The following is a 26,736-nucleotide window of genomic DNA, read 5'->3' on the forward strand; positions in this document are numbered from 1 at the left end:
TATTGTTTAAATAACTTTGATCTTATCTCCCACCTTCTCTGAAACTTTGAGGAAACAGAAACCATTTCAACTGCAGACAGGAATTCCAGAGCGTGCTTATCAAAGCCATCCCTACCGTTCCCTGACAGGTTAAGTTAAAATAGCTCAAATCTCCAAGTTGCAAGAAGTTATTCTCATTGTGCTCAGAGAGCTGGACTTGTTATTTAAAACTGAGCTCACTTCCTGATTACTTCAGAGAGAAGAAAAATTAGTGAGTCTCAGAAATATAATATACCTGCCTTAACACAAATGACTAACCAGGCAGTCGCCACTGGAACTATGCCCTTTAGACAGAAAGCAACTGCCAACAGCTGCCAAGGGAGCAGGGGAACACACTTTCCTCCCTGCTACAGCTACTGGGCATGCCCTGTGTCTGCTCCATCTACTCTGCCTCCTTTCACCCCACCCTAGCGCCTCTCCTACCAGCCCCCCCGGGCTGTGCTACTCATGACCAACCTCTCACTGCAAACATCTGACATCTGATCTTAATGCCTGAGCCAATCCAAATGTGCATCTCTCCTACATCTCTGCTACAGTTCACTCTCATGCATTCATTCACACTTAGTGAATTCACACTTTAGTGAGCACGTGGTTCCAACCTTGGTGCACGTTAGGATCATATGGGGGAAACTTTTAAAAGATACTAATAAACACCACTACTTCTGAAAAAGATACCCAGTTGATCCATCCTGAACAGGGAACCATTTCCCTAGTGCAGAGCAAGTGATATTTAAATCCAGTTACTGAAAGGGTATTATTCCCTGGTGACTCAGTGGGTAAAGAGTCTGCCTGCAATGCAGGAGAGCTGTGTTCGATCCCTGGATTGGGAAAATCCCCTGGAGAAGGAAGTGGCAACCCACTCCAGTATTCTTGCCTGGAGAATTCCAAGGAGAGAGGAGCCTGGTGGGCTACCGTCCATGGGGTAACAAAGAGTCAGACACAACTGAGTGACTAACACTTGCACTTTCACTGAAAGTGTAAAAATAATTTATAAAGTTCAGCCTCTTTAATCACTAAAAAAAAAAAAGCATTGAAAATATTATTCATAGAGTCAGTAACTATTAGGCACCTATTATATACCAGAAAACATTCCAGCTGCTAAAAATACAGCAGTGAACAAAACAGACAAAAATCCCTGTACATAGCATGCTTATATTATTAGTTGGAAGGGGACAGTGGAAATAATAAGTAAGCAAATTATATCCTATGTTAAAAGGTAGTAAGTATATACTATAAAGAAAAAAAATTTTTAAAGGCAAGGTAGATGGAGAACAGTGGAAGGGAGGAAAATGGAGTGTAATTTTAAACAAAAAGTCAAAAATGATCTCACTGAAAAGATACATGAGCAGAAGTTTGAAGGAGGTGAAGGAGCAAACAAAACCATCCTGATGTCTGGGGCAAGAGCTAGTGCAAAGGCCCTGCGGTGGGAACTGGTCTAAGATGTCAGAGCATTCGTAAGCAGCCAGAGCTCCCGGAGCAGAGTGAACAGAAGGAACACTAACTGGAGACATGCCCAAACAAAGGAGCAAAGACAGAAGACTGTACAGTGCCTTGTCGGTCAAAGTTACAAAGTTCACCTTCTGCTCTGCTCAATGTGGGGACTCGGTGGGTTTTAAGCAGGTATGTAACGTGATCTAACTTACATTTTAAATGCATCATTCTAGCCCCTGTGTGAGTCTTAGACTAGAAGCAAAGGAGCAGAGAGGCTGTAATGAATGAATGAAGTCAGGCAGTAGCAGGGACCCGGGCCACAGTGCCAGCCCCTGCAGGTGGTTTACCGTGACCAGACTCTGGATATATTTGAAATTAGAATCGACAGAATTTTCTGACAACTGAGTTATGGAGCATGAGAGAAAAAGAAAGAATCAGAGATGACGCCTAGGCTTTTTGTTTGAGCAACTGGAAGGTATGATTGCAATTAATTAAGATGCTTTGGGGAAAGTAGGGAGAGAGTTTGGTTTTGAAAATGCTACCTTTGAGATGCCTGAATATCGGAGGAGAGATGCCAAATAGATGTGGGGCTCATTAGCACACAGACAGCTTTTACACTTCTAAATTTAATACGTAAAAGTCTTAATTATATATCAATGTGCTCAGTTCATTAGGTTGGCTAGGTACAAGCATACTAGCCTTTCAATTTATAATGAGTAAAAAAAATATTAATTAATTGATTAAACTACTGTGTGGGCATATATATCCAGAGTAATAAAAAAAAATAATAGCAAGCTAGCATGATTCTAAAAACAAAGCATTAGCATCATATTGTCCCAAGTGACCCGGAGTAGTTACAGGCTGGTTCAGTTCCTATCAAAGCACAACTCAGGCTCACAGCCCCAGCACACACCCTTTGTAAAACCTCCCAGGATTCGGAGTTGGGGACTCTGCCCTTTGTATACCCAGCAAGGCGGCTCATTCTCCCACCACACACTGCTTTATAATTTAGTCTAATTCAGCCTGCATTTCCCCCACCAGAGTCCAAGGCAAGCTTGTGCAGGTCAGGGCCCATGTCTTACTCGCGTCTCAGGCAGCAGTGGCCTCACACAGAACTAGGTGCATCAAACCAAACTATCAAATGTCTATATTGCAGAATGAGCTTGAATCAGGATCAAAACTTTAAAAATAACTTCATGGGTTCGGGTTTCCCAAAACCAGGATTCTGTTCTTGTAACTGTATCAAATGCAGGATCTGCAGCTCTGAAGCTACATGTTTCTAAAAGTGATATATCTGAACATAAACTTCACTAATATGTAAGCATTACATTAAAAAAAAATTCTCATTCCACACAATCAAAGGTTATCTTAGAACAAGAATCATCATCTCTTTTCATATTTATTCTTAAAATGAAGAACATTTAAGAAGTCTCTGTAATTTGACAGAGTTTTGATATGTATGGCAGGAATTTTGAGTAGTTCACCCAAAATTCTAATCGCTGCTTCAGAGACGTGCTTTTGTTAATTGCATCCCTGCTTCTCCAAACAGACTCGGAACGGATCGGCTCCTCCTCTTCCAGTCTGGCAGGCAGCACACTCTCTAATTGACTCTTTCCCTAGGACTTTTCTTTTCACCAAATCCCTTTCTTTCCTCCATGGAAGATTTCTAGAGCTCATAACAAACTACAAACAGCACTTGCAGTTAACAGCACTAAGAAGCCCTGTCAGATTTCTCAGTCTGCAGGTGCGAGGAAGCAGAATTTCTCCTCAATTAAAAAATAAAATATTCATACTGCTTCGCTTAAATAAGAAAAAAAAAGCACAGCTTAAATAAATTAAGGGTAAATTAAATCAAATAGGAGCCAAGCAAGGGGCAACTGCTTCATCCGACGGGCTGGCTGTGCGCTTCTCTTTCATTTTCTCATACCAAGTTCACAGATCCTTTTTTTTTAAAGACGACAATTCATGGGATTTTGAACCCATTTCAAGCGCTTGCAACCATGTATCATACTACTTCAATGTGCCAAAAGTGTTGGAAATATATTCCAAATAAAAGTTTTACAATCTTATTTTTAAAAGTAGTAATCGAAATGTCATTAGCCTGGGAGAAAAGTTTATCATATCCATGCCAAGTGACCTGTACATTCACTTCCTGATATTATACTACCAAAGCCAAAGAGTCAAATTATTCCATTCTTTATTGTTAAATGTGTGAAACTGTAAAGCAAAGAAATGACAATAACAATTTTTAATTAAAAAAAAATACTCTGGCATATATTGCCATTTCCTGGCATTCAAAAAAAAATTTACAGAAATGGTATACCTACTCTCTAAAATGAAATATCTTTTATTTCTTTCTTTCTGACTCAGGATATGTAACTGATTTCTTTCTTCCTGGTTTTGAATATTCATGGTCACATGGAAAATCTCTTGGGCTTACGCTCTCATCTCTGAGCCTCAGAATAAAGTCAAAGTTCAGAGTGAAGAGTGCCCAAAACTTAATTCAGGCACTACTTCTTCCAATCTGTAACCGAGTACTGTTCAGAGCACCCGGGCACCCGGGACGGTAGCTACCAACAGGGTCACTGCTCGTTTTCCCACCTCCATAAACCAGAAACAGATTTCCTAACACGTGGAGGAAGAGCGTGCGGCTCCGTCAGTACAGCTCTCCTCGGGCTCACCCAGGGTCTGGGGCACCCTGCGTCCTCGGGGGACACAGCTAACCCAGGCATTCCTCAGCAGCTGTCTGTGTGAGGAGAAACATCCCCAAATGTGTACATGACTCCTCCCCTCCCCTCTCTCCTCCCCAATAAAGCCTCAGATACCTCTTTCAGAGGGAAAACCAGGCTGATAGAACAATCTAAAAATGAATCAATCAGATCACCCCTACTAAGTAAGAAAGAAAAATATCAGGATGCACGTAGGAAGAATACTGTTTCTTGCACAATCTTCACTTCTGGCATTGTACTTGATTTCATTATTCATGGTATCATCTAAATGCCAAAATCACCTATAATAATAAAAGAATGAACACTCTCTAAGGAAAATCTTAGAAAACTCAAACTTTCTAAAGAGCATGTGAGGATTCACACTCAAAACCCAAGTCAAGAACTCTACAAACACTGACTCAGGTCCCATTTGTTGTACTTAGTTTTACCTTTGTCCTAAAAAAAAAAAGGTTGTAAGAAGCAATAGCATTTGGTTTACATGTGTTTAAATTTGGAATTGACAAATCACACTCAATGTTAAGAGGCAGAAGTGAATGATCTAAAATTCTAGGTTAATGACGACGCTACAGGCAGTACAGTGAAGGTGAAAGTCACTCAGTCGCCTCCGACTCTTTGCAACCTCATGGACTGCATAGATTCTCCAGGCCAGAATACTGGAGTGGGGAGCCTTTCCCTTCTCCAGGGGATCTTCCCAACCCAGGGATCGAACCCAGGTCTCCCGCGTGGCAGGCAGATTCTTTACCAGCTGGGCCACAAGGGAAGCCCGGTATATCAGTTAACAGTAAGAAATGGCACTCAGAAAAGCCTTTACAAGGTTTTCCTTGATATTAGATCACACAGAACATGAAACTATTATTAGATAATGCAAAATTTTCAAAAATAAAGCACATAAATTATATGTTTGATTTATATATTAAAGCACTACCTTCTGATACAAAGAACTAATTCTCTTCTCTCAACCACTTTCTTCCATCTTTGAGTTGAAAAGGTAATTGAGATGAAATTTTAAACAGCACTAAATTTAAACTTCAAAATTTATGATTTACTTCAATATTATGCAATTTGGGTCACTTATACTTTCTTACATCAACAAAAAGCATGACCAAGATCTAAAAGTTAAAAAATAAACAGAAGTACTGATATGGAATATTCACTGGAAGGACTGATGCTGAAGCTGAAGTTCAAATACTTTGACCAGCTGATGCAAAGAGTTGACTCTATTGAAAAGCCCCTGATGCTAGGAAACACTGAGGGCAGGAGGAGAAGGGGATGACAGAGGATGAGATGATTGGATGGCATCACCAACTCGATGGACATGAGTCTGAGTAAACTCTGGGAGTTGGTGATGGACAGGGAGGCCTGGCGTGCTGCAGTCCATGGGGTCGCAAAGAGTCGGACACGACTGAGCAACTAAACGACAACAACTGATATGGTAATAGGTTATTTTTAATTGTCAGTCAAAACCATCCAATATATAACTTTAATTAACTGGTAACTAATAATAACTCAAATAACTAGTTCACAACAATTAACTTACTTAGTGAAATATTTCTCTTTGCATTTGCCTCTATGAATTGGCACACATTACAGCACTGAGAAACATTTAAATTTCACCCATTCCAGGAACATGGCTTCCCAGGTGGCTCAGTGGTAAAGAACATCCCTGCCAATGCGGGAGACCTGGGTTGGATCCCTGGGTTGGGAAGATCCCCTGGAGAAGGGAAAGGCAGCCCACTCCAGTGTCCTGCCTGGAGAATCCCATGGACAGAGGAGCCTGGTGGGCTTCAGTCCACGGGCTCACAGAGAGTCAGCCACAACTGAGCATGCCCACAAAGCAAAAGGAGCATGCATAAAAACTATTTTTATAAGTAAGCATCTGGCTTTCCATCCTACTCTTGGGAATTACCAAGAGCTGTAGCTTCATTATTCCTAACTGTCACACAGCTAGTTGTTTCTATCTATCGAGTTTTAGCTTATCTAGATCCAAGACAAGAGTATGGCTACAGATAGTCCAGGGAATGAAAGTGAAAGTCGCTCAGTCGTGTCCGACTCTTTGCAACCCCATGGACTGTCCATGGAATTCTCCAGGCCAGAATACTGGAGTGGGTAGCCTTTCCCTTCTGCAGGAGATCTTCCCAACCCAGGGATCAAACCCAGGTCTCCCACATTGCAGGGCGATTCTTTACCAACTGAACCACCTGAAAAGCCCAAGAATACTGGAGTGGGTAGCCTATCCCTTCTCCAGCAGATCTTCCCAACCCAGGAACTGAACCGGGGTCTCCTGCATTGCAGGTGTATTCTTTACCAACTGAGATATGAGGGAAGCTCCAGTCTAAGGAAAGGTCAAGTCTAATTTAAATGTTATACAGTGTGCAATTCTCTGCTTTGTGCTTTGATCTCATTGTTACAAGATTCTTAGAGGGGAGATAAATATCAGTTCTATTCTCTTACAGGTGCTCTCATGTAATACGTTCTAGTATCTTACTAGGAAAAGTTCTAGTATCTTACTAGGAAAACAAATCCCTATTAGCTGAAGGGAATTTCATTTAAAAAAAAGGCTATTCTGATGAAGTAGAAGCTGAGAAGAGAGGCTACTGTAAGCCACAGATTTTCCACCAGCAGGACGCCACGAGCACCCCAAGGCTAGAGAGACAAGAAAGAAGACTCAGTGTTCATGAAAACCACATGCCTGGTCTTCCAGTGCAAGCTGGGGCTGCGGGAGGTCTGTCCAGGGCTGGAATCACAGAGGAGATGAAGCCTGTTGCCAGAAACGCAACCTGAGACAGAGAAGGAGGGAAAGAAACACCAGAGGGACTCCCTCCCTCAGCCTTCCTGCCTCCCACTAAATGCAGCCTGCATAGAGAAGCCCCCTGTGACACAGAAGAGACGCTCGGAGAGAAGGGAGGATAGGAGGGCGAACAGCCCTAGGACCGGCTCGAAGCAGAAGGAGGGAAAGGAGAAAGGCGGGCCAGCTTCCAAATGAAAAGAAACAGTCAGTCTAATGGGAGCTCATGGTGATAGCCCAGAAGGAGGAGGAACTCCCAGAGTATGCCCCACGCCTTGCCTGGGAACCCCAGGGTGCTCACAGATTTTGTTTTCTCCTCTGAGCCAGATGAAAGCGGAAAAGTATCCGGAGCTGCTGTCGGCTTCCTCAGGCACAGGGATATTGTTTCGTTTTTAAAGATCCAAGATTGATAGCCAATTGCATGTCGAAAAGTACCTCTGATCGAACATAATAACCAAGCATTTCCACTAGTGAATATAACAGAGAAAGCTCCAGTGGGCAGCTTTTTTCGTGGAGAAAAATGTGGATAGCCTATCATCCCACTGGGAGACAATCAATTGTTAGGAAGTCTACAGTAGGGAAGCGGCGATGCTCCTGACAGTTTTGCAGATACACTGTGATCAACAGCTTTTGTGTAACCACCTGTGATACCTCTGGGCTGGAGAGCAGACATATGAGGAGCTCAACTGCCTTTGTCAATGGACGCTACTGGACTCTCTTGCTGGGCCAGTGTGCCCAGAGAAGAAGGAGCTCGCAAACAAACTCTATTCCAAAAATTATTATGGGAAGTAATGAGTAATATTATGTAGACCCAAATAAATATTGCGGTTCCAAGCTAAAATTTTTGAACACACACCTTCTATGTTTGACTAATAGTGAGTTACCATGGAAATGAATTCCCTGTTTTCAAAGACGGTGACTTCAATAAAGATGCAACATAATTTATCTTTCCCTCAGCATCCAGGAGAGCCTTAGGCCATCATTATTAACACTGCACAATGATAAACAAAATTGTAAAGAAAAATATGATTATCTGGATTCTCTATAATTAATGATCGACACAGCGTGTGTTTGTGTGTAAGTGAATATATAATATTGCACATATGCAGGGACTTCCCTGTGGCTAACAGGAGCTGCCCAGGTGCACTGGAAACAGTGTTTAAATAAGATAGCTGAATTAGTTGACAATAAAACACCATTAAATATTTTATAAATGTTCAAAAACTTTTTTTTTCAGTCACTAATTTGTGTCCAACCCTTTGCGACCCCATGGACTGCAGCACACCAGGCTTCCCTGTACTTCACTACCTCCTGGAGTTTGCTCAAAATTATGTCCATTGAGTCAGTGATGCCATCTAACCATGTCATCCTCTGTCATCCCCTTCTGCTTTTGCCTTGAATCTTTCCCAGCATCAGGGTCTTTGCCAGTGAGTTGCTCTTTACATCAAGTGGCCAAAGTACTGGAGCTTCAGCTTCAGCATCAGTCCTTCCAGTGAGTATTCATGGCTGATTTCCCTTAGGATTAACTGGTGTGATCTCCTTGAGTCCAAGGAACTCAAAACTATTAAGTAAATATCAGATCACATCAGATCAGTCGCTCAGTCGTGTCTGACTCTTTGCGACCCCATGAATCGCAGCACGCCAGGCCTCCCTGTCCATCACCAACTCCTGGAGTTCACTCAGACTCACGTCCATCGAGTCAGTGATGCCATCCAGCCATCTCATCCTCTGTCGTCCCCTTCTCCTCCTGCCCCCAATGTTTTAATCAATTGAATATGTTTTAAATTAACCAGACTCTGTAATTTTCAATACATGTTTATTTTAAATTAATAATTGATAAATGAATCATTTTGCTGTATAACTGAAACTAACTCAACATTGTAAATTAACTATACTTCAATAAAAATTAATTAATAAATGAGATCCACTCACTTTTCTTCCCTCAGTGGAACATTTCCTCATTTAAGTTTCATTACAATTTATTCTTACCAAGCCCCAGATCTCATTCTCTAATTCAGGCAGCCTGTTCTGTCGACTTAGAGACATGACCCCATCTGTGCCTGATACCATTATGTATTTATATATAAACCACAAGACTGAATGAAGCAGACTCACACTGATCCTTAAATAAAATTTCTGTCACTACACAGTGTGAATGAATCTGAAAGTCAAAAAGAGCATGAGAGCAGTATCTCCTAATATCTTTCCTGGATAAAGACTGACCTCATGTGTTAGAGACCAGATAAGTAAAGTTGAAATCCTTGCCTACAGAAGTACTCTGTATTTATAAACAACAAGTGTGTGATAAAAACGCAAGGAGTGAACTGAGGCTCACGTGAGCAAGGTGAAATGACATATAAAGTATAAAGCCAAGATCCAAGAAAGGTCCTTTCAAGACAGATAGCCAACTTTCCTCATTTAATATTTATATATTTACATTAAAGCCTGAAGAGACCATTTTATCAAAGGACAGATACAACAAAGAAATGTATTCGTTCATTTTACTTGTTAGGACTTCCACAAACTGAGTCATTTGAAAGATGCATTCATTATTTTACTAGCCTCATACTGATATATGCTGCTATGGCAGCTGCTGGAATGAAAATGTAGCACAGACAGACATTATAACTAGAGTGAGGGTAATAGGGTTGTAAAATATAAAAAGAGTAGCCTCACTGAACAGATATAACTGGCTCAGTAGAATGAAAAAAGTAAAGGTGATAAAACGCTACCGCTTATGTAGACACTGCCTACACTAGTTTGAAAAATAAAAACCAAAGTCACTCATTTGTGTGACAGCAGTAAGGTATAACATACCTTACGCCAGTCAGAATGGCCATCATTAAGAAGTCTACAAATAACAAATGCTGCAGAGGGTGGAGAGAAAAGAGGACCCCCTACACTGCTGGTGGGAATGTAAATTAGCACAACCGCTATGGAAAACAGTACAGAGGCCCCTTAAAAACAAAAAAGTGAAGCTACCATACGATCCAGCAATCCCACTCCTGGGCCTATATCCAGAGAACAATATAATTGAAAATGATACATGCATCCCGATGTTCATAGCAACACTATTCACAATAACCAAGACAGAGAAACAACCAAAATGTTCAATGACAAGTGAATGGACAAAGAAGACGCAGCATACACATACACGCGCGTGCACGCTCAGTCACTTCAGTCGCGTCCAACTCTTTGTGACTCCATGGACGACACCCCATCAGGCTCCTGTGTTCAGGGGATACTCCCGCAAGAATGCTGGAGTGGGTTGCCATGCCCTCCTCCGGGGATCTTCCCAGCCCAGGGATCAAGCCTACTTCTCCTGTGTCTTCTGCACTGCGGGTGGATTCTTCACCACTGAGCCACTGGGGAAGCCCTATACGTATACACACGTAGGTATGCAACACACACACACAATGGAATATTATAAAAAAGAGTGAAATATTGCCACTGCAACAACGTGGATGTAACTAAAGATTACCACCACACCACGTGAAGTGAGTCAGAAATGAGGACAAATATCAGCCGATACCACTCGTATGTAGAATCTAAAATACGACACAAATGAGCTTTTATGAAAAAGAAAGCGAATCACAGACACAGAGAATAGACTCTGGTGGGGTGGTGGACTGGGAGTGCGAAATCAGAGACGCAGCAGTACACGCAGAACGGGCAAGCGACAAGGCCCTGCCATACAGCACGGAGAACGGGACCCGACGCGCGGTGATGAACCACAGTGCAAGGGTATTGCTGAAGCAGAACGCACATGTATGTGTAACTGAATCACTCTGCAGTGTAGTGGAAATTAGCACAACAATGTAAATCCACTCTATTTCAATAAGAAAAAATTTAAATGAGGTACAATACTATATTCCTCTGATTCAGTGCATTGCTATGGTAGGAATTTTTTGATGATTTAAAATATTATTTTAGTTGTTCAGTGGGTTAAAGGAGAGAAAACAAACTCATGAAGAGCAGACAGTTATTCATCTTAATATTCTGAATCGGCACTCAGGTAGAATGAAGGGTCATAAAGCTTTTAACTGAGATTTATTTTCATGAAAATCATTTTACATTTTTATTTTTATAAAAGAACATGAATGGATTAGGACTAAAGAGTTATAAGCAGACTTTGTACATAATAATGAACATTTTTACAATTACTTCTTTATATTATTTTTCAAATGCTGCTTTAGTATGTGCCAAACACCCTTCCTCTACAGCCCAAGAGATAGGTAGATGCTATTATTATCCTCATTTTACAGATGAGAAAACTGAGAGTAAGAGATTACGTGAAATGCCAAAGTCTTACGATCAACAGTCACACCATTAGCTTTGATGACAGCAATAAGTGGCTTGCTGTCCCTTGTAAACTTCTAAGAAAAAAAATCTATTAATGGATCACACCAGGCCTAGAGAATCATTGCCTAAATTCTCAAAACTTGCTTTCTAGCTCAACTCTTAACTCCCCAAAAGCTAAAAAAACCAAGAGCATCCTACAAACACCTCTTCAGAGTCATCACTGGTCTACTCAGAAGGGAATATTTCAGAGCTAAATGAATTCAAGAACACACTTTCCACATCTCAAAATACCACTCAAGTTCCTATAAATTAATCAGAAACAAACAAAATTATAATCTATAGCTTAACAGCAATATCACCCCAAAAGCAGCAAAATAATATGTTCTTTCTTTAGAATAAGACATTCTAAACTGATCAGTTGTTTTGAAATTTAGAAAGCAAGAAAGTTCATCTTTCATTTCTAGTCTCTGAATAAACATGACAAGGAAGATGAGAATTGAGTTAGCTGCATGGATGAACATTCTTTCACTTACTTACGTTAAATTAACTGAAAAAAAATCAATTTTGTTTTTCTTTAGAAAACATTTCATATTTTCAGCCATAAGCACTTTTAAACTATGTGTTTTACAAAAAGTTCTGTAAATATGATATGGTCCAAGAAAATATCTGAATTTTTTTAGCTGCTACCTTCCAAAAAACACCTCTCCTTAAAAACAAAACCAAACAAACATACCCATATCTGACATATCCCAAGAATTCAGTTCGTGCTTCTAAACTGAAAACTGAAACAACAATAATATCTAAGACAGGCTTCCCAGCTGGTGCTAGTGGTAAAGAATCCCCTTGCCAGTGCAGGAGACATAAGAGACATGGGTTTAATTCCTGGGTCAGGAAGATTCGCTGGAGGAGGGCATGGCAAACCCCCCCTGTATTCTTGTTTGGAGAATCCCATGGACAGAGGAGCCTGGAGGGCTACAGTCCATGGGGTCACAAAGAGTCGGACATGACTGATGTGACTTAGCATGCATGCACAGCATCAGAATTAATATCATTAATTAATTAACAACTTTAAAATATATCAACAATCTAAAAAGGAAAAACATCTATCCCTAAGGTATGACAAATATAAATTTTATATAGCATAAAACAAAAACGAAGTTTTCTCAAAAATTCTTCATCTTTTTAACAGTCATTTATTGACTAGTCATTAAATGAGTATTTAGTCATTTATGAATAAAATACCATCTTCCTGACTGTTGGTTGAAATCATTCGAAGTGACTGAAGTCAATTCACAATGGATCAGTGGCATGAAGCTCATGAACTCAGAGCAGACCTCAAGTTTGCACACCAACTACATGTACTATATAACATGCAACTTTGATATTTCAGACTCCATTGGCTTATTTGTTCAAATGATTTTAAATTAATATTATATATAATGCACTTGAGTATTCATTATCATCCTGAGCTTTTTCCATGTTACTATGAGTTCTTAAAAAGTATGTGATTGAATAATACGACTTATCATGTTATATTAATATCAATTTTAACCTCTTAAAAGCTTCATTATTACGGAAATTTTCAAGGATAAACAAAAGTAATGAGAATAACATAATGAACCTTCTTGTCCTATAACTTACCTCAATTATCTATATTTTGCCATTTTTGTTTCCTTTATTGGCCTATCCACTTTTCTATTTTTTCATCTGCTGTATGATATTTTGATACAAAGCCCTAATGCTATATCATTCCAATAGTAAATCACTCAAGTACGTATCTCGCTCCTCTGTCCATGGGATTCTCCAAGGCAAGAATACTGGAGTGGGTAGTCATTCCCTTCTCCAGGGGATCTTCCCGACCCAGGGATCGAACCTGGGTCTCTTGGGTTGCAGGCAGATTCTTCACCGTCTGAGCCACCAGGGAGGTCCGAAAAAGTTTTGAAATATAACAAATATTTGGTGGAATTCACCAGTGAAGCACTCTGGGCAGGGAGTATCACTGAGGGAAGGTTTTTAACAACAAAAGTAATTTCTTTAAGTAACAGAGGTATCCAGGTTATCTACTGAATATTTCTTCTTGAGCGAGCTTCGGAAATTCACGACATTCAAATATATTTTCCATTTCATCTAACTTGTTGAATTTAGAGGCGTGAAGATGCTCATGATGTTCCTGTTACACTTTTAATATCTGGAGACTCTGCAGTTATGCTGCCCCTCTGAGTCATGGCACTGGCAATGTCTCCTTCTCTCTATTATTAGTCTGAATACAGATTTATCTAGTTTATCAAAGAACCAGCTTTGTGCTTTCATTAATATTTCTTTTTGTTTTCCATTTCACTAATATCCGCTGTGATGTTTATTATTTCCTTCCCTCTGCTTACTTTGAGTTTAATTTACTCTTCTCAAGTTTCACAAGGTAGAAGCTACGGCCGTTGACCTGAGACCTTTCTTTTTTTCGTATGTAGGTGTTTGGTGCTATTTAACCAAAGTGAGTACTTTAGCAGCATCCCACTAAATCTGGTGTGTTTTGTCTTTATTCTCCGTCAGTTCAAAATATTACTACTTCCTTGTTTCTCTTGGGATTTCTTTACTCGTGGGTTATTAGGACCAGATAAGCACGGGAGAACATACACTCATCTCCGGGGTTTTCTATGCAGCTGTCTCTGCTCTGGTACTCTGTCCTCCTGAGCCCTGGCCACCCCGGTCTCCCTGGACTTCCTGTTCTGTGTCTACTCAGGTCGCCTGCTCGGCTTTGCCTGGGCTGTCCTTCCCTGTGCTATGAGCTGGAAACGCTTCCAACACCTGAGAGAAGTCCTGGGTTGGAGGAGATGCAATTCTGCCGGACACGGCACGTCATTAATGTTCTCAACTTCAGAGGCAAAACAGAAGCCTCAGAAGCTCTCATCCCCGCTTCCAAACCCACTCCAGGAAAGCTGACTACCTTCTCAACCTGTGTGCGTGCGCTGTTAGCTATTTCTGGACTCTCATCTACATAGTCATAGCAGCTTAGAAGGAAGTCCATTACTGCTTGATATTAACAGAACGTATCTGAAGACTAAGGGTGTGTCATCAATAGAGTTCAGACAAGACGGAGAGCACCAAAGTAAAATTAAGTCCACGAGACCACAGTAATAGAATATCAATATTCTTTCTCTTGTTATCAATCTTCTGTCTTCTTGCCCTTGATTTAACAATCTAAGATGTCACAAATCCCCAATTTTCCCTTCTAACTTAGTAAGGACTTGACATTCCTTGCATTCAAGGACAGCCACTCAGAGTCCCTTCCAGGCCAACAATTCTTAAATTCAGAGATTTGTCTGGCTATAAGAAACTCTAGAGATAGATCCTCTATTACAGACATGCCTCTTCACAGGAGGAAACTAAGGCACGGAGCTTTCATGGCATTTGCCTCTTTAGCAAATTTAGAGTCACAGACTGGAAAGTAGGAAGTTGGAGAGATTTTCTCAATCATATAAAATTAAATATATTTATCCTGATAACACTCTGCATTTCACATCCTCTAATCATTTATTTAAAAATTACATAAAATATTGAGAAAAAAATATTGAAAACTATACACCGTGAGGACAATAAGGGTAACACAACTTTCTAGGAACGTTTATATATTTACAAACATTGTGTGAATGTAAATTACATTTTGTATAATGTCTTAGTATAAAAACACTGTCAGAACGAATTTAACAAAAAGCTTTGAGTTCTACCCTTGGTTTTCAAAAGCTGAAACAACTAAACTAGTTTAGCCAAAGTAACGTATGTTTAAAAGGCTATCTTGCCGTTACCTGAATCCATGAACTAAGCAATGTCATGCCACAGACCGGTCTTCTCACCAAAACACTGTGCTGAGCACAGGGATGAGCCTAGAACGCTGCGGACCGGCTTTGATATGAATCCAGTAGATTCCGAGCGCTGACAGGCCAAACTCCCAATTCCGGAGTACAATCTTCAGAATACTCTTCGCAGCAAATTAAGCCTTCCGAAGCTGACATCTGCTGTCGCTGCTACTTTGTCACAGAGAATAATTCTGATCTTTTAAGCACCAGTGTACCATAATTTTTGGCCATCTCAGAATGTTCAGGGAAGCGCTTACTGATCTAATAAGTCTTGTTTTGTCTTTAATGAGTACAATTTCAAGTGATCGTAAAAAGCCCACATATGGTCATCATAACACTTGTTGTGCACAATCTGTTCATCCAAAGGCATTTCTACTCTGCACTATAAACAGCAGTAGATGATGTGATGGGAAAAGCATTCATCTACGAAAATGTTCAGGCCAAGGTTATAGAAGATGAATAAAAAATTACGGTTACATATGGTCTTGGTTACACGAAGATGTTCTGATGGAGCAGTAATAGAGGATAACGTGCCTGTGCTCTCTGCCAGTTTTAGGTTCTAATCCTCCAAATACAATTAAAGCCCATCAGTCACGGAAGACACAGAATAATTACAGGCACTGCTTCAAACGCACTAGAATAAAACAGTGATTTGATTTCTCCCTCAAGGTTTGCTCTAAACTTCTAGCGGTTTAGTTATGGTGGCACTTCTTTGGGCTTCCCTGGTGGCACAGTGGTGAATAATTGCTGACCAGTGCAGGACGCACAGGAGACGTCGGTTCGGTCCCTGGGTCGGGAAGATGCCCTGGAGAAGAGAACAGCCACCCACTCCAGCATTCTCGCCTGGAGAACCCCTGGACAGGGGAGCCTGGCGGGCTGCAGTGCACCGGGTGGCACACACTCAGACACAACCGAGCACGCGCGCAAGCACCAGTTCTTTCAAGGAGAGTGAAAGTACCGGTCGCTCAGTTGTCTTCAACTCTGTGCAACCCCATGGACTGTAGCCTGCCAGGCTCCTCTGTCCATGAAATTCTCCAGGGAAAAATACTGGAGTGGGTTGCCATTCCCTACTCCAGGGGATCTTCCTAGCCCAGGGATCAAACCTGGGTCTCCTGCAATGTAGGCACATTCTTTACCATCTGAGCCACCACTAATTTTAATAATAGTAGCTAAAGTTTATTGGAGAAAGAAATGGCAACCCACTCCAGTGTTCTTGCCTGGAGAATCCCAGGGACAGGGGAGCCTGGTGGGCTGCCGTCTATGGGGTCACACAGAGTCAGAGACAACTGAAGCAACTTAGCAGCAGCTAAAGTTTACCTAGCACTTACCATGGTCCTGATACTGAGGAAAGCATCTTGCATATACTAGTTCAATTTAATTCCCTGAAAAATAATTTGTTCACTCAGCTGATTAATGGCAGAACCAAGATTCAAACCCAAGCTGACAACAGAGCCTGGGTTCCTACCCTCTGGGCCTTATTGCCACAGTCCTAGGTAATTTATAAACATTTGCTCTTTTCCTAGGAGGAAAGAGGGCTTCCCTGGTAGCTCAGTTGGTAAAGAATCCGCCTGCAATGCAGGAGACCCCGGTTCGATTCCTGGGCCAGGAAGATCCACTGGAGAAGGGATAGGCTACCCACTCCAGTATTCTTGGGCTCCTCTGGTGGCTCAACTGGTAAAGAATCAACCTGCAATGCAGGAGACCTGGGTTTGATCCCTGGGTTGGGAAGATCCCCTGGAGGAGGGAAAGGCTACCCACTCCAGTCTTCTGGCCTGGAGAATTCTATGGACTGTATAGTCCATAGGGTCTCAAAGAGTTGGATATGACTGAGCGACTTTCACTTTCACTAGGAGGAAAGAAACTGTAAATTCTTTTCCCTAAACTGTAAGCTTGAAGAGACATGACAAATTTTGAATAAGACACAAGTAAATTTTATAGTAGCCAGTTTTCTAAAACATGTATGTAAGAATTAGTTCATAATTATTATAGAACTCTGAAAAACAGCACAGATGATGCGTGACAAGTGAGAGATTACAAAGGAACTGATGTTTTCATTATCGCTAAAATATGAGACTTCCTATATTTGTATATAAGGAAATTCTCTGAACTATGAAGTTAAATTTTGGCATACATTCACTTCTCTTTTCACCATGTATGTTCAGCTTAATCATATGAACTGACCATATGCACTTCTTAAAAGCCAAATACTCAGAAGATCTAATGATACATGACCAGTGAAAACTTTCATTAAAGTATCTAAAACAATACATAACATTAAAATCTAAATAATTCTTGTCATATATATCAGTTTCTTTACTGTATACATTCACAGTTATTAGCAAAGGAAAAATGCCAAAAAGCAAGCTTCTTGTTTAAATGAATGTCCCATTTCAGAAAGGATAGATTTTATATTGTTGACTTAAACTGATTTTTATTATACCAAACACTACTTACACTTCTATTATGGTCTGACCAGTCCTCATTCAAGTATGTGGAACACTGCGAGGGCATTGGTATGAATGATGCTGGGAAACACCGAGGAGATGTAGCCGTGGAACCTACCTTGGTTAGGTGAATGACTCCTTTAGAAGTAACCGAACAACCCATGAAGCCAACGTACTGCAGCTCAGGACAGTGCTCAGCGAACGCTTTCACGGACTGGTCCGTCACCTGGGGAGAGCAGGGAAGAGAGAGAGTTAGGACAGCACTGCAGGATTTCACCACTGCAAACTCCCCCGGCCTTACCTTGCATTGTTAATGTTTCCTTTTCCAGTGGGCCGTTTGAATCCATAGACACGCTGCACGACGTCCTGTGCTTTTTAAATCCGCCCTCAACCCCACATTCCCTTCTGTCAGCCCATGTTTGTTTACATCTTCACGTCTCAGAGACGTCACATTATCCACCTCCACCTCTTCATGCCTCCCTCAATAGACATGTATGCATTCTGACATTTACTCCACGTGCTATGAAATTCACCATTTCAAAGGGAGCAGTCCAGTGGTCTGTATCAGATTCACAAGTCGTGCCACCATCACCAACGTCTAACTCCAGAACATGCTTCTCAGCCCAGAAAGGAGCCCCATGCCATCAGCAGCCGTTCCCCAGTTCCAACCCTGCCTCCAAGTCCTGGCAGCTTTCTGTCACTACGGCTTTGCTCAGTCCCGACATATTTGATAACTGAAATTGTACAACTGTTTCCTAAACGGCAACAACAGTCTCTTTATAAGGTTTCTCCCTACAAGTGTTTCTTCTAAGAAATCTGGTTTTGCCCCTCACTGCTTCAAACTTCTCAGATTTGGAGGGTATGATGGTTAAATTTATATGTCATCTTGACTACACCATGAGATGCCCAAATGTTTGATTAAAAATTATTCTGGGTGTGTTCGTGAAGGTTTCTGGGTAAGATTAACATTTGAAACAGCAAACTGAATAAAATAGATTGCCTCCCCGAGGTGACCACTCAACCTCAGTCACATCCAGTCCGATGAAGGAATGGGACAAAAAGGGGAGTAAAGGAGGATCTGCCCTCTCCCTTTCTCTCTCCCTCCTTCTCTCGTTCTCTGCCTACCTTCACATTTAGCCACCAGTTTCCCACCTTTAGACTCAACTTTGGACTGGAACTTATATCATCAGCTCTCCGGGTTCCTCTGCGTTTAGACTCAGCCTAGAACTACACCATCTGCTCTCCTTGGTCTCCAGATCGCTGATTTGGGGATTACTCAGCCTCCAGAGTTACAGGAACCAATTCCTTACAATAATCTCTTCTACACACACACACACACACACACACCCCTCATACTAATTCTGACTCTCTGAAGAACCCTAACTAATGTGATACATATTAGAATCCCGTGAGGAATTTATTAAAACCTCAGAGTCAAAAGAGGTGTAACCCAAGAATCTGTATTTTTAACAAGCCCCTAAGTGACTCTTAGGGATGTGAAAACTTGAAGCCCCAGAGCTGCAAAGAAGTTACATTGACAGCTTTTGGCATTTCTGCATGGCCCTGCTTTAAACAAAGGGCAGACTGAAATTCCTTTTTGTCTCCTCCAGCCTCCAAAAGCTTTCCTTATATAAAATCATCTTCTTATAATTGTGCTAAGATTTTCTCCACTATTCTACAAGTTGTAGCATATAAAAGGAGGTCCAGATAGTCTCTATGATAGGGTTAATTTCAGCTTCACTTTCCTCAGTCAAGATGAAATCAACAAGTTAAACAACACTGTTAGTTTTTCAAACAGCAGTGACTTACACCTACTTTGCATTAACTTTAATATGGGTGACTCTTACTTTGTCTCTCCCTTATCTATTCTGAACAGATATTGGAAAATAAAGTTATGTGGGTAGCATTAATTCTGAAACAACACAAGAACGTTTTCCTAAAATAATCAAACCAACAGCGTCCATGGTACATCTGATAAAAGATTAATTCTGCCCTCAAAAGTAAAGTGTGCTTCAGCATGTTAAGACTAAGGGTGCCACTGATAAATTAAAAATGGGCCTTCCTGACACTCAGCTTTCTAAAAACATTATGTCAAGAAAGAATATTTAAGGCACTGAAATTGCCTGAAGCTTCAGTGAAAACCAATTTCCATTTAAAAAAAAAAAACCTCAGAGGGTGGCGGGAAGGAGAGGGAAACAGGTTCAACACCTATCGCCATTTGGTTCAACATCCTGCCTAATCTGACATCAGGCTTCTCCCAGATCCATCTTCAAAAGGGGGAAGAGGAATTCAGATAAGGATGAAGGACACAGGAAAGCTCAGGTCCAAGGTGTTAGAGCTTTCAGAGACAAAGTATTAAAACTGGCTTCGTGGGTCTTCCTCTTTTAGCTCAAGGAGTCAAATGAGAGGTTGGAGGTGCCTCCTGCAGCAACAGAGCCCCAAGAGCCGAATAAGGCTAGAGGGAGTGCCTGGGGAACAGGGGCGCTCTGTGACCTCACCACAACTGTGCAACCAACACCACGATCCAGTCACAGAACGCCTCCATCACACCGCCCTAAAGGTCCCTTTCTCCCTGATGCCCACATGCAGTCAGTCACCGCTCCTGCCCCGAGATGACCCTTGACCTGTTTTACACATCTACAGCTGCCTTTTCTAGAAACTTCAGGTAAATAGGATTCTACAATAAAGTCTTTTGTGTCTAGCTTCTCTCGCTAGTAATTTCTCTTGTTTGTTTGTTTGAGGTTCCCCCTTGCTATTCCCTGTATCAGTAGTTGGCTCGTTTTACTTCTGGGTAGATTTGCATGGTATAACTATATTACATTTTGTTTATCCACTCACCAGTTATAAACATTTTGTTTACAGTGTGGGGCTTTGATAAATATGCTTCTGTGATCGTTCACATACAAGTCTTTGTTTGGACATATGTTTCATTCCTCTTGCATAAATATCTAGGATTGGAATTACTGAGTCATATGATAAGCTTATTTTTTTAGACATTTTTAAATGTGAGTTGTTTTCTTATTAAGTTGCAAGAGTTCTTTATATAACTTGAACACACATCCTTTATCAGGTATCTGTTTCACAAATCTTTTCCTCCATTCTGTGCTTTGTCTTTTCATTTCCTTGATGGTGGTCTTAGAACCAACATTTAGGCCTATGGTGCTCCTGGAGTTAATTTTCGTGAACAGTGTGAAGCAAGGTGAAAGGTTCATTCTGTTTGCACATGAATTGTCCTATTTGTTGAAAAGACCATCTGGAATGGTTTGATTTTGAGGGATCATACTTACTCACAGACTGTGATAAAACCAGCCAGTAAATAAGAATTCATATGCAAAGAGAAACGTGGCTCAGGATTTGGAAAGTGGTATCAGAAAATTAGCGGGGAATGAGACCAGCTGGCAAAGCAGATTTTGACCTTTTAGTCAAAGCTGTGATGGAGAAAAAGAGAAGACGAAGCTCAGATTCAACAGTGTCACCTCTTCACAAGACAGAGACAGAGAGGACCATCTCCTTAAGCTGACACTCTAAGAGCCAACTGACATTCTGATACCAGCGTGGAGAAGACGCAGTGCATTTAGTGTTACGATAGGAGACGCACTGGCGACAAGGAATGCCCCGTGCCTTCAGAGTCACAAGGGCCATGAAGAGCCTCAATAGCACAGACACACCAAGATTCCAGTGGAGCCTCCACTGTGAATCCTAAGGGGCCCTCTCTAGTTGCTGGAGCCCAAACAAACGGAAGCCAGAAACACAGAGGCAAAGGCAGAAGGAAGATACTGGTTCTCAAAAGCTCTTGAGCGGCACTCAACCAGACATCCTTTGAAGGTGGGTTCTCATGAAGCAAATGTGGGCACAAGAAGAACCCTCCCCGGGAGGCAGAAATAAAAGGCCTAGAAAATGCAGATGTAATGGCCACTATGGAAGAAATGTCCATACATGACGAACATATTCTAACCAGAAGGAAGAGAAAAAGCAGAAGGTGGGCAGCACAGGGTCACTAATTTTGCTTGAAAAGTTACTGTTATAAAATTATTATTTATATTATTGTTTACATAATATTTTTGAATTGCTGAATCTAGAGATTCAGTCTCTGAACACAGCTCAAAGTTTGGGTACCAGTAGCCAAAGTAGCTTAAGAGGGAATAGAAAATAAAATGGCTGTATTTACTAAGGCCTTACTGTGGGCCAAGCTAAGTCCTCTCTGTAACAGGGGATCCCTATAATACCCTTGACAGGCAATATTAGCCCCATTTTAGTGCTAAGACACTTCAGTCATGCCGGACTCTTTGTGACCCCATGGACCTCCTCTGGCTGTGGGATTCTCTAGGCAAGAATACTGGAGCGGGTTGCCATGCCCTCCTCCAGGGTAGACCTAGCCCCATTTTACAGGTGACTAAAATAAGCCTATCAGAGATTGGCTTCTCCCAAATCAAACCACTAACAGATGGCCAAGCAGGCTTTAAACTTTGGTCTTTCAGATTTTAGAATCCATGTTCTTTAACTTATATATACTAGGCTGTGATTCATTTAGTTAGTGGTGCTAATTTCCACTCAAATGCAAAAGCAAATTTAAGGCCCTCCCTCTGGCCCCAGAGAGGTAGAGTGGCAGGGATCAAGGCCCAATGGGTCTATTTTTTAAAGAATTTTCTAGAGAGAAGCACTACCCTTGATTACTTTTTTCATCTCCTAAGGATAGAACAGATGTGCTGAAATGCCATGATAGTTTCCTGTATATCCTAAGAATCCTCCCAAAACAAGAAGCGTAAAAGTGGGGTGTATGTGTGTGTGTGTGTGCGCGTGCATTCAGTTGAGTCCAGCTCTTTGCGACCCCATGGACTATTAGCCCTTCAGGCTCCTCTGTCCATGGTGTGTTCCAGACAAGAATATTGGAGTGGGTTACCATTTCCTCCTCCAGGGGATCTTCCCAACCCAGGGACTGAACCCATGTCTCCTGTGTTTCCTGCATTGCAGGCGGATTCTTTGCCTGCTGAGCCTTTGGGGAAGCTCAAAAGTGGGTTGGGATTATCTAATTCAGAGGTGATGAAGAAGCTGGGTTAATGGTGGTGAATTATAAAACCACATAAGTAGAAACTGATAATCCAAGAAAGCACTTTCACCTAAAAAGGATTAAAATTAAAGACTAAGAAAATATGGATGGGAAAAGCTTTTACTTAAATTTCAGGACTCTAAACAAAGAGATGCAGCTTCTTCTTATTTTAAGACAAAGTTTCCTTAGAACATGGGTGGAGAGATCTATCTTTATCAGAATAAGACTGAGTCAATGAAAAGGGATTTGTAATCTGTGCTGAAAGATTAAATTTGGGGAATGATGCTAGCGTATCAATAGAAGAAAGAAATTTATATCATTAATTCTAAAAAGGTCAAGAAATCTTTGTACATTTTTACACTTGGGACATTAAAGAATTGTTCCATATAATCCTACATGAATGTATTAAATAATATAAAGTATTTCACAACTTCACTCAGAAAAAAGTTTTCGCTAGAGTTCACCCCAAACCTACAAATTCAGACTTGGAAATACATACTTCTAATAAGTTGTCTTAAAGATTCTTATGGAGTCAAGTCATAAACAACTCACAACTAAATCTAACAACTAACCAGCCTTTCCAAGTGCTAGCACTGAAGATGGTCCTGGGCACACGTGGCGTCACGGGGTTATCTCTTTGCTGACCTATACTGACACCACAGACCACCAAGGTCCAGGACATGCCATCCTTCTGGGCATTTTCAGCAGCCTGCACACTGAACATCCTTCTGCCACTTTTGATTCCACAAATCTATCCTCCACCCATCGAGCCATAGTGATCTTTCAACATGTACAAATCACATCGTGTCAGTCTGCCATTCACAATCCTCCAGTGATACCAATTACTCGAAGTATAAAATCCAAACTCCTATAATCTACAAGGCCCTGCACAATCTGCCTCCTCCCTAGTTCTTCCACCTCGTTCATCATCCCACCATCCCCTATCCAGGTCTGAAACCAAGTCTGAAGAAGTAACCACCGCTATGGAGGGTTGGATGTCTGGCAGAAGGGTTGTGATTTGGTTTGGAAGCAATCTATTTTATTGATAACGTGAGACATACATGGGTTAAAGAAACTATGAGGTCCCCTTGAGTTCCAGCCTCCTGCACGCACCTACCGCATGGTGCCGTTCATTAAAGGCTCTAAGGGAAGGGTGATAAAGGGAAGCTGTCCTTCAAGGCCCATCAGGTAAACTGAGGACCAACTAAAGGGATATTCTGGCCTCAGGGAGGCTGCCAGTGGGTCACGCCTACAGCAGGGTCCTGCCCTGTGAGAAGAGCAGTATACTACAGCAAGGGGCGCCTTCAGCACTAGGCCGAGCCAGTCAGTAAGCATCCACATCTGACCACGGACGAACAAGTACTATGTGAGGCGCTATAATGACTCAAGTCCCAAGTGAAGAATCTGATTTAGATACCGAGTAATATACATGGGCTTCCCTTGTGGCTCAGCTGGAAAAGAACACCTGCAATGCAGGAGACCTGGGTTCGATCCCTGGGTTGAGAAGATCCCCTGGAGAAAGGAAAGGCTGCCAACTCCAGTATTCTGGCCTGGAGAATGCCATGGACTGTATAGTCCATGGGGTCACAAAAAGTCGGACACAACTGAGTGACTTTCACTTTCAAATATACATGATACTTCAGGAGTTTTAAAATGAAATACAATAAAATTTCTCCATTTATTTAGTTGAGTCTTCAAACTCTATGAAAATTTCTTTTTCATTTTCACCTCCTTTGCTTTTCTGTATTCTATTTTTTCACAGGTTATAAAACACTTACAATTAATGCACCCTCCTTTTAAATAGTATAACAAAAACACAAAAGAGATTCATACCGACCATATAAAAGGAAATAGCTAAATATGGAGACAAAGTACTTGGTACGGATTCGCCTTATGAATCATTTCAGTAAGACCTTTTCACTATGCTCTTACTGTAATAAAAATTTCATATTTTTAGTGACTTTTAAAAAGAAATCTAAAAGAACATTATTTAAACATAGTGTTCTTTTAAACTACAGTCAGACAACATTTAGTGAGTAAATACCACGGCTCAAGCGCTGCGCTACACACCACGACCAAGACAATCCACCTTCACGGAGCTGACAATCCAGTGAGAGGAGTAAATGCGAAATAGTTATTGTAAGTGTGACCCCTCCTTTAATCACTTGCAGGAGCCTACCAATTATTCCTTTCTATATATGTGCAATAATTACACGGTACACAAAGGAAGTTGGGCTAGTGATTAGGAACCCACTTGGCAATGTGGGAGATGCAGGTTTGATCCTTGGGTCAGGAAGATCCCCTGGAGGAAATGGCAGCCCACTCCAGTATTCTTGCCCAGGAAATCCTATGGACAGAGGGTCTGGCAGGCTGCAGTCCATGGGGTCACAAAAGAGCCGTATACAACTTAGCAACTAAACAACAACAACACATGGAAAGAAGTCAAAAGTATGACTAAAAATTATATTCAATTATACAAATGAGATTCTTCTCAAATACTTTAAGTTATTGTATGCCTGATATCATTATATGCCCAATATCATTTCAGTAGAGGACTAGAATATGTATTGCTTTTATAAATCATGAAAAAAACAAGGATTATTTAAGAACTCATACTTACTAATACAACTAATACAACTCTGGCTGTTAATCAGCATGACTCAACTATTCATTAGGTAAATCAGAAGCACAAGACAGCAAAATCCTTTAACATTTTATGATGAAAAAATTCAAAAACATAAAAAAGTAGAAAAAACAATAAAATAAACCTCCATTTACCAATCATCTACCTTCAATAATTACTAGCTCATTGTCAACTTTGTTTTATTAATAGCCCTATCCACCTCTAAAACATCACATTTATCAGTAAATATTTCAGTATATCTCTAAAAGATAGGATCTTTTAAAAATCAGAGCCATAATACCCTTATCATTCCAGGAAAAATGTTCATGTGAGACTTAATATGAAAAATGAACTATGTATAGTTTTATGGAGATAATAATCCAACATGGTAATTTAAAAATCTCATTAAAAATTTACAACAATTTTATAAAAACTGACCCTTTGTCAACAAGGGCACTGAGATTCATAACTAATCATTTTCTAAAACTCTAAAATTCCATTAGCGGCCAATGAGAATCTGATTATTTGATTGCTTGTTTGACCTTGCCTGATTTTTGCTCATTCTGTCTTGCTTAATGTTAGTCTGGGTTTAGAGAAGTCAGATTGGCTGATAAAAAGAGATTTATAAGTTATGCATTAAAGTATTGTGAAAGGGAAAGACACTGGTCCAGAATTAACGGCACAGATACGTGTCCCTATTAAAAAGATCTATGCTAAGTCAGCTATGACTCAACCATTTCCCCCCAATTTGCTGACCATGTTTCTTTAACTAATACTTTATTTTACTGAAATTCAATACTTGGGTAATGTAAATGAAACAGAATAATTAGTCTATTCTGCATCAGCTCACCCTTTAATTAATGAAAGGAATAAATCTAAAGAGAAATCTCCAAACCCAACAGTCATAGTTGTATTTAGCAATGATATTTACAAGGCATTTTCTAGTATACATACACATCTGTCCACTCACCCAGTTAGATAAGCAGGCAGGTGCAAATTTCATTTCACAAATGAAGAAACACAGAAGTTAAAGTAACCTGCCCCACCTTATATGTGAGCCCAGTGCCCTGTGCATTACAACATACTCAATAATGTACTTAAAATACAATCAAAGAATCTATATGAGTGCTAAATTTGAGACCCATTAAGTAATAAATAAACATAGCTGATAAAAAAAGTCCTTATTTCATAAACATGCAACTAATTTAATTCTTTGGTCATATCACAGAAAAAATGTTTCAATTCTCTGAAAGTAAAGCGTCTTCCATTCTGCCAAGCTTTATTTCATTTCTAAACACAACTTTTAAATTAACAGATATGGTTAGTATATTTCAAAGAGTATAAAGTGAAACTCATAAGAATATGACTGAAGGCTAAATTAAATCCACCAGACAGATCACTTACCAAAATCTATGTGGATGCATCATGTGTTATGCAAGAAAACAGGGAAAAATAGAAGTAGTATACACAACTTGAATTCTGACT

General features: G+C 40.6%; 1 protein-coding gene across 1 annotated transcript in view; it reads right to left on the bottom strand.

Annotated features, from left to right (window-relative positions):
- Positions 1–26,736, bottom strand: part of FBXL17 (F-box and leucine rich repeat protein 17) — a 521,801-nt gene that overhangs the window by 348,820 nt on the left and 146,245 nt on the right. Inside the window, exon 5 of the mRNA XM_070792153.1 lies at positions 17,700–17,807. Coding sequence (XP_070648254.1) covers positions 17,700–17,807 — 108 coding nt within the window. The remainder of the gene's footprint in view (positions 1–17,699; positions 17,808–26,736) is intronic.

Source organism: Bos indicus, chromosome 7 (genome assembly GCF_029378745.1).
Source record: "Bos indicus isolate NIAB-ARS_2022 breed Sahiwal x Tharparkar chromosome 7, NIAB-ARS_B.indTharparkar_mat_pri_1.0, whole genome shotgun sequence".
In the NCBI taxonomy this organism is placed as follows: Eukaryota; Metazoa; Chordata; class Mammalia; order Artiodactyla; family Bovidae; genus Bos; species Bos indicus.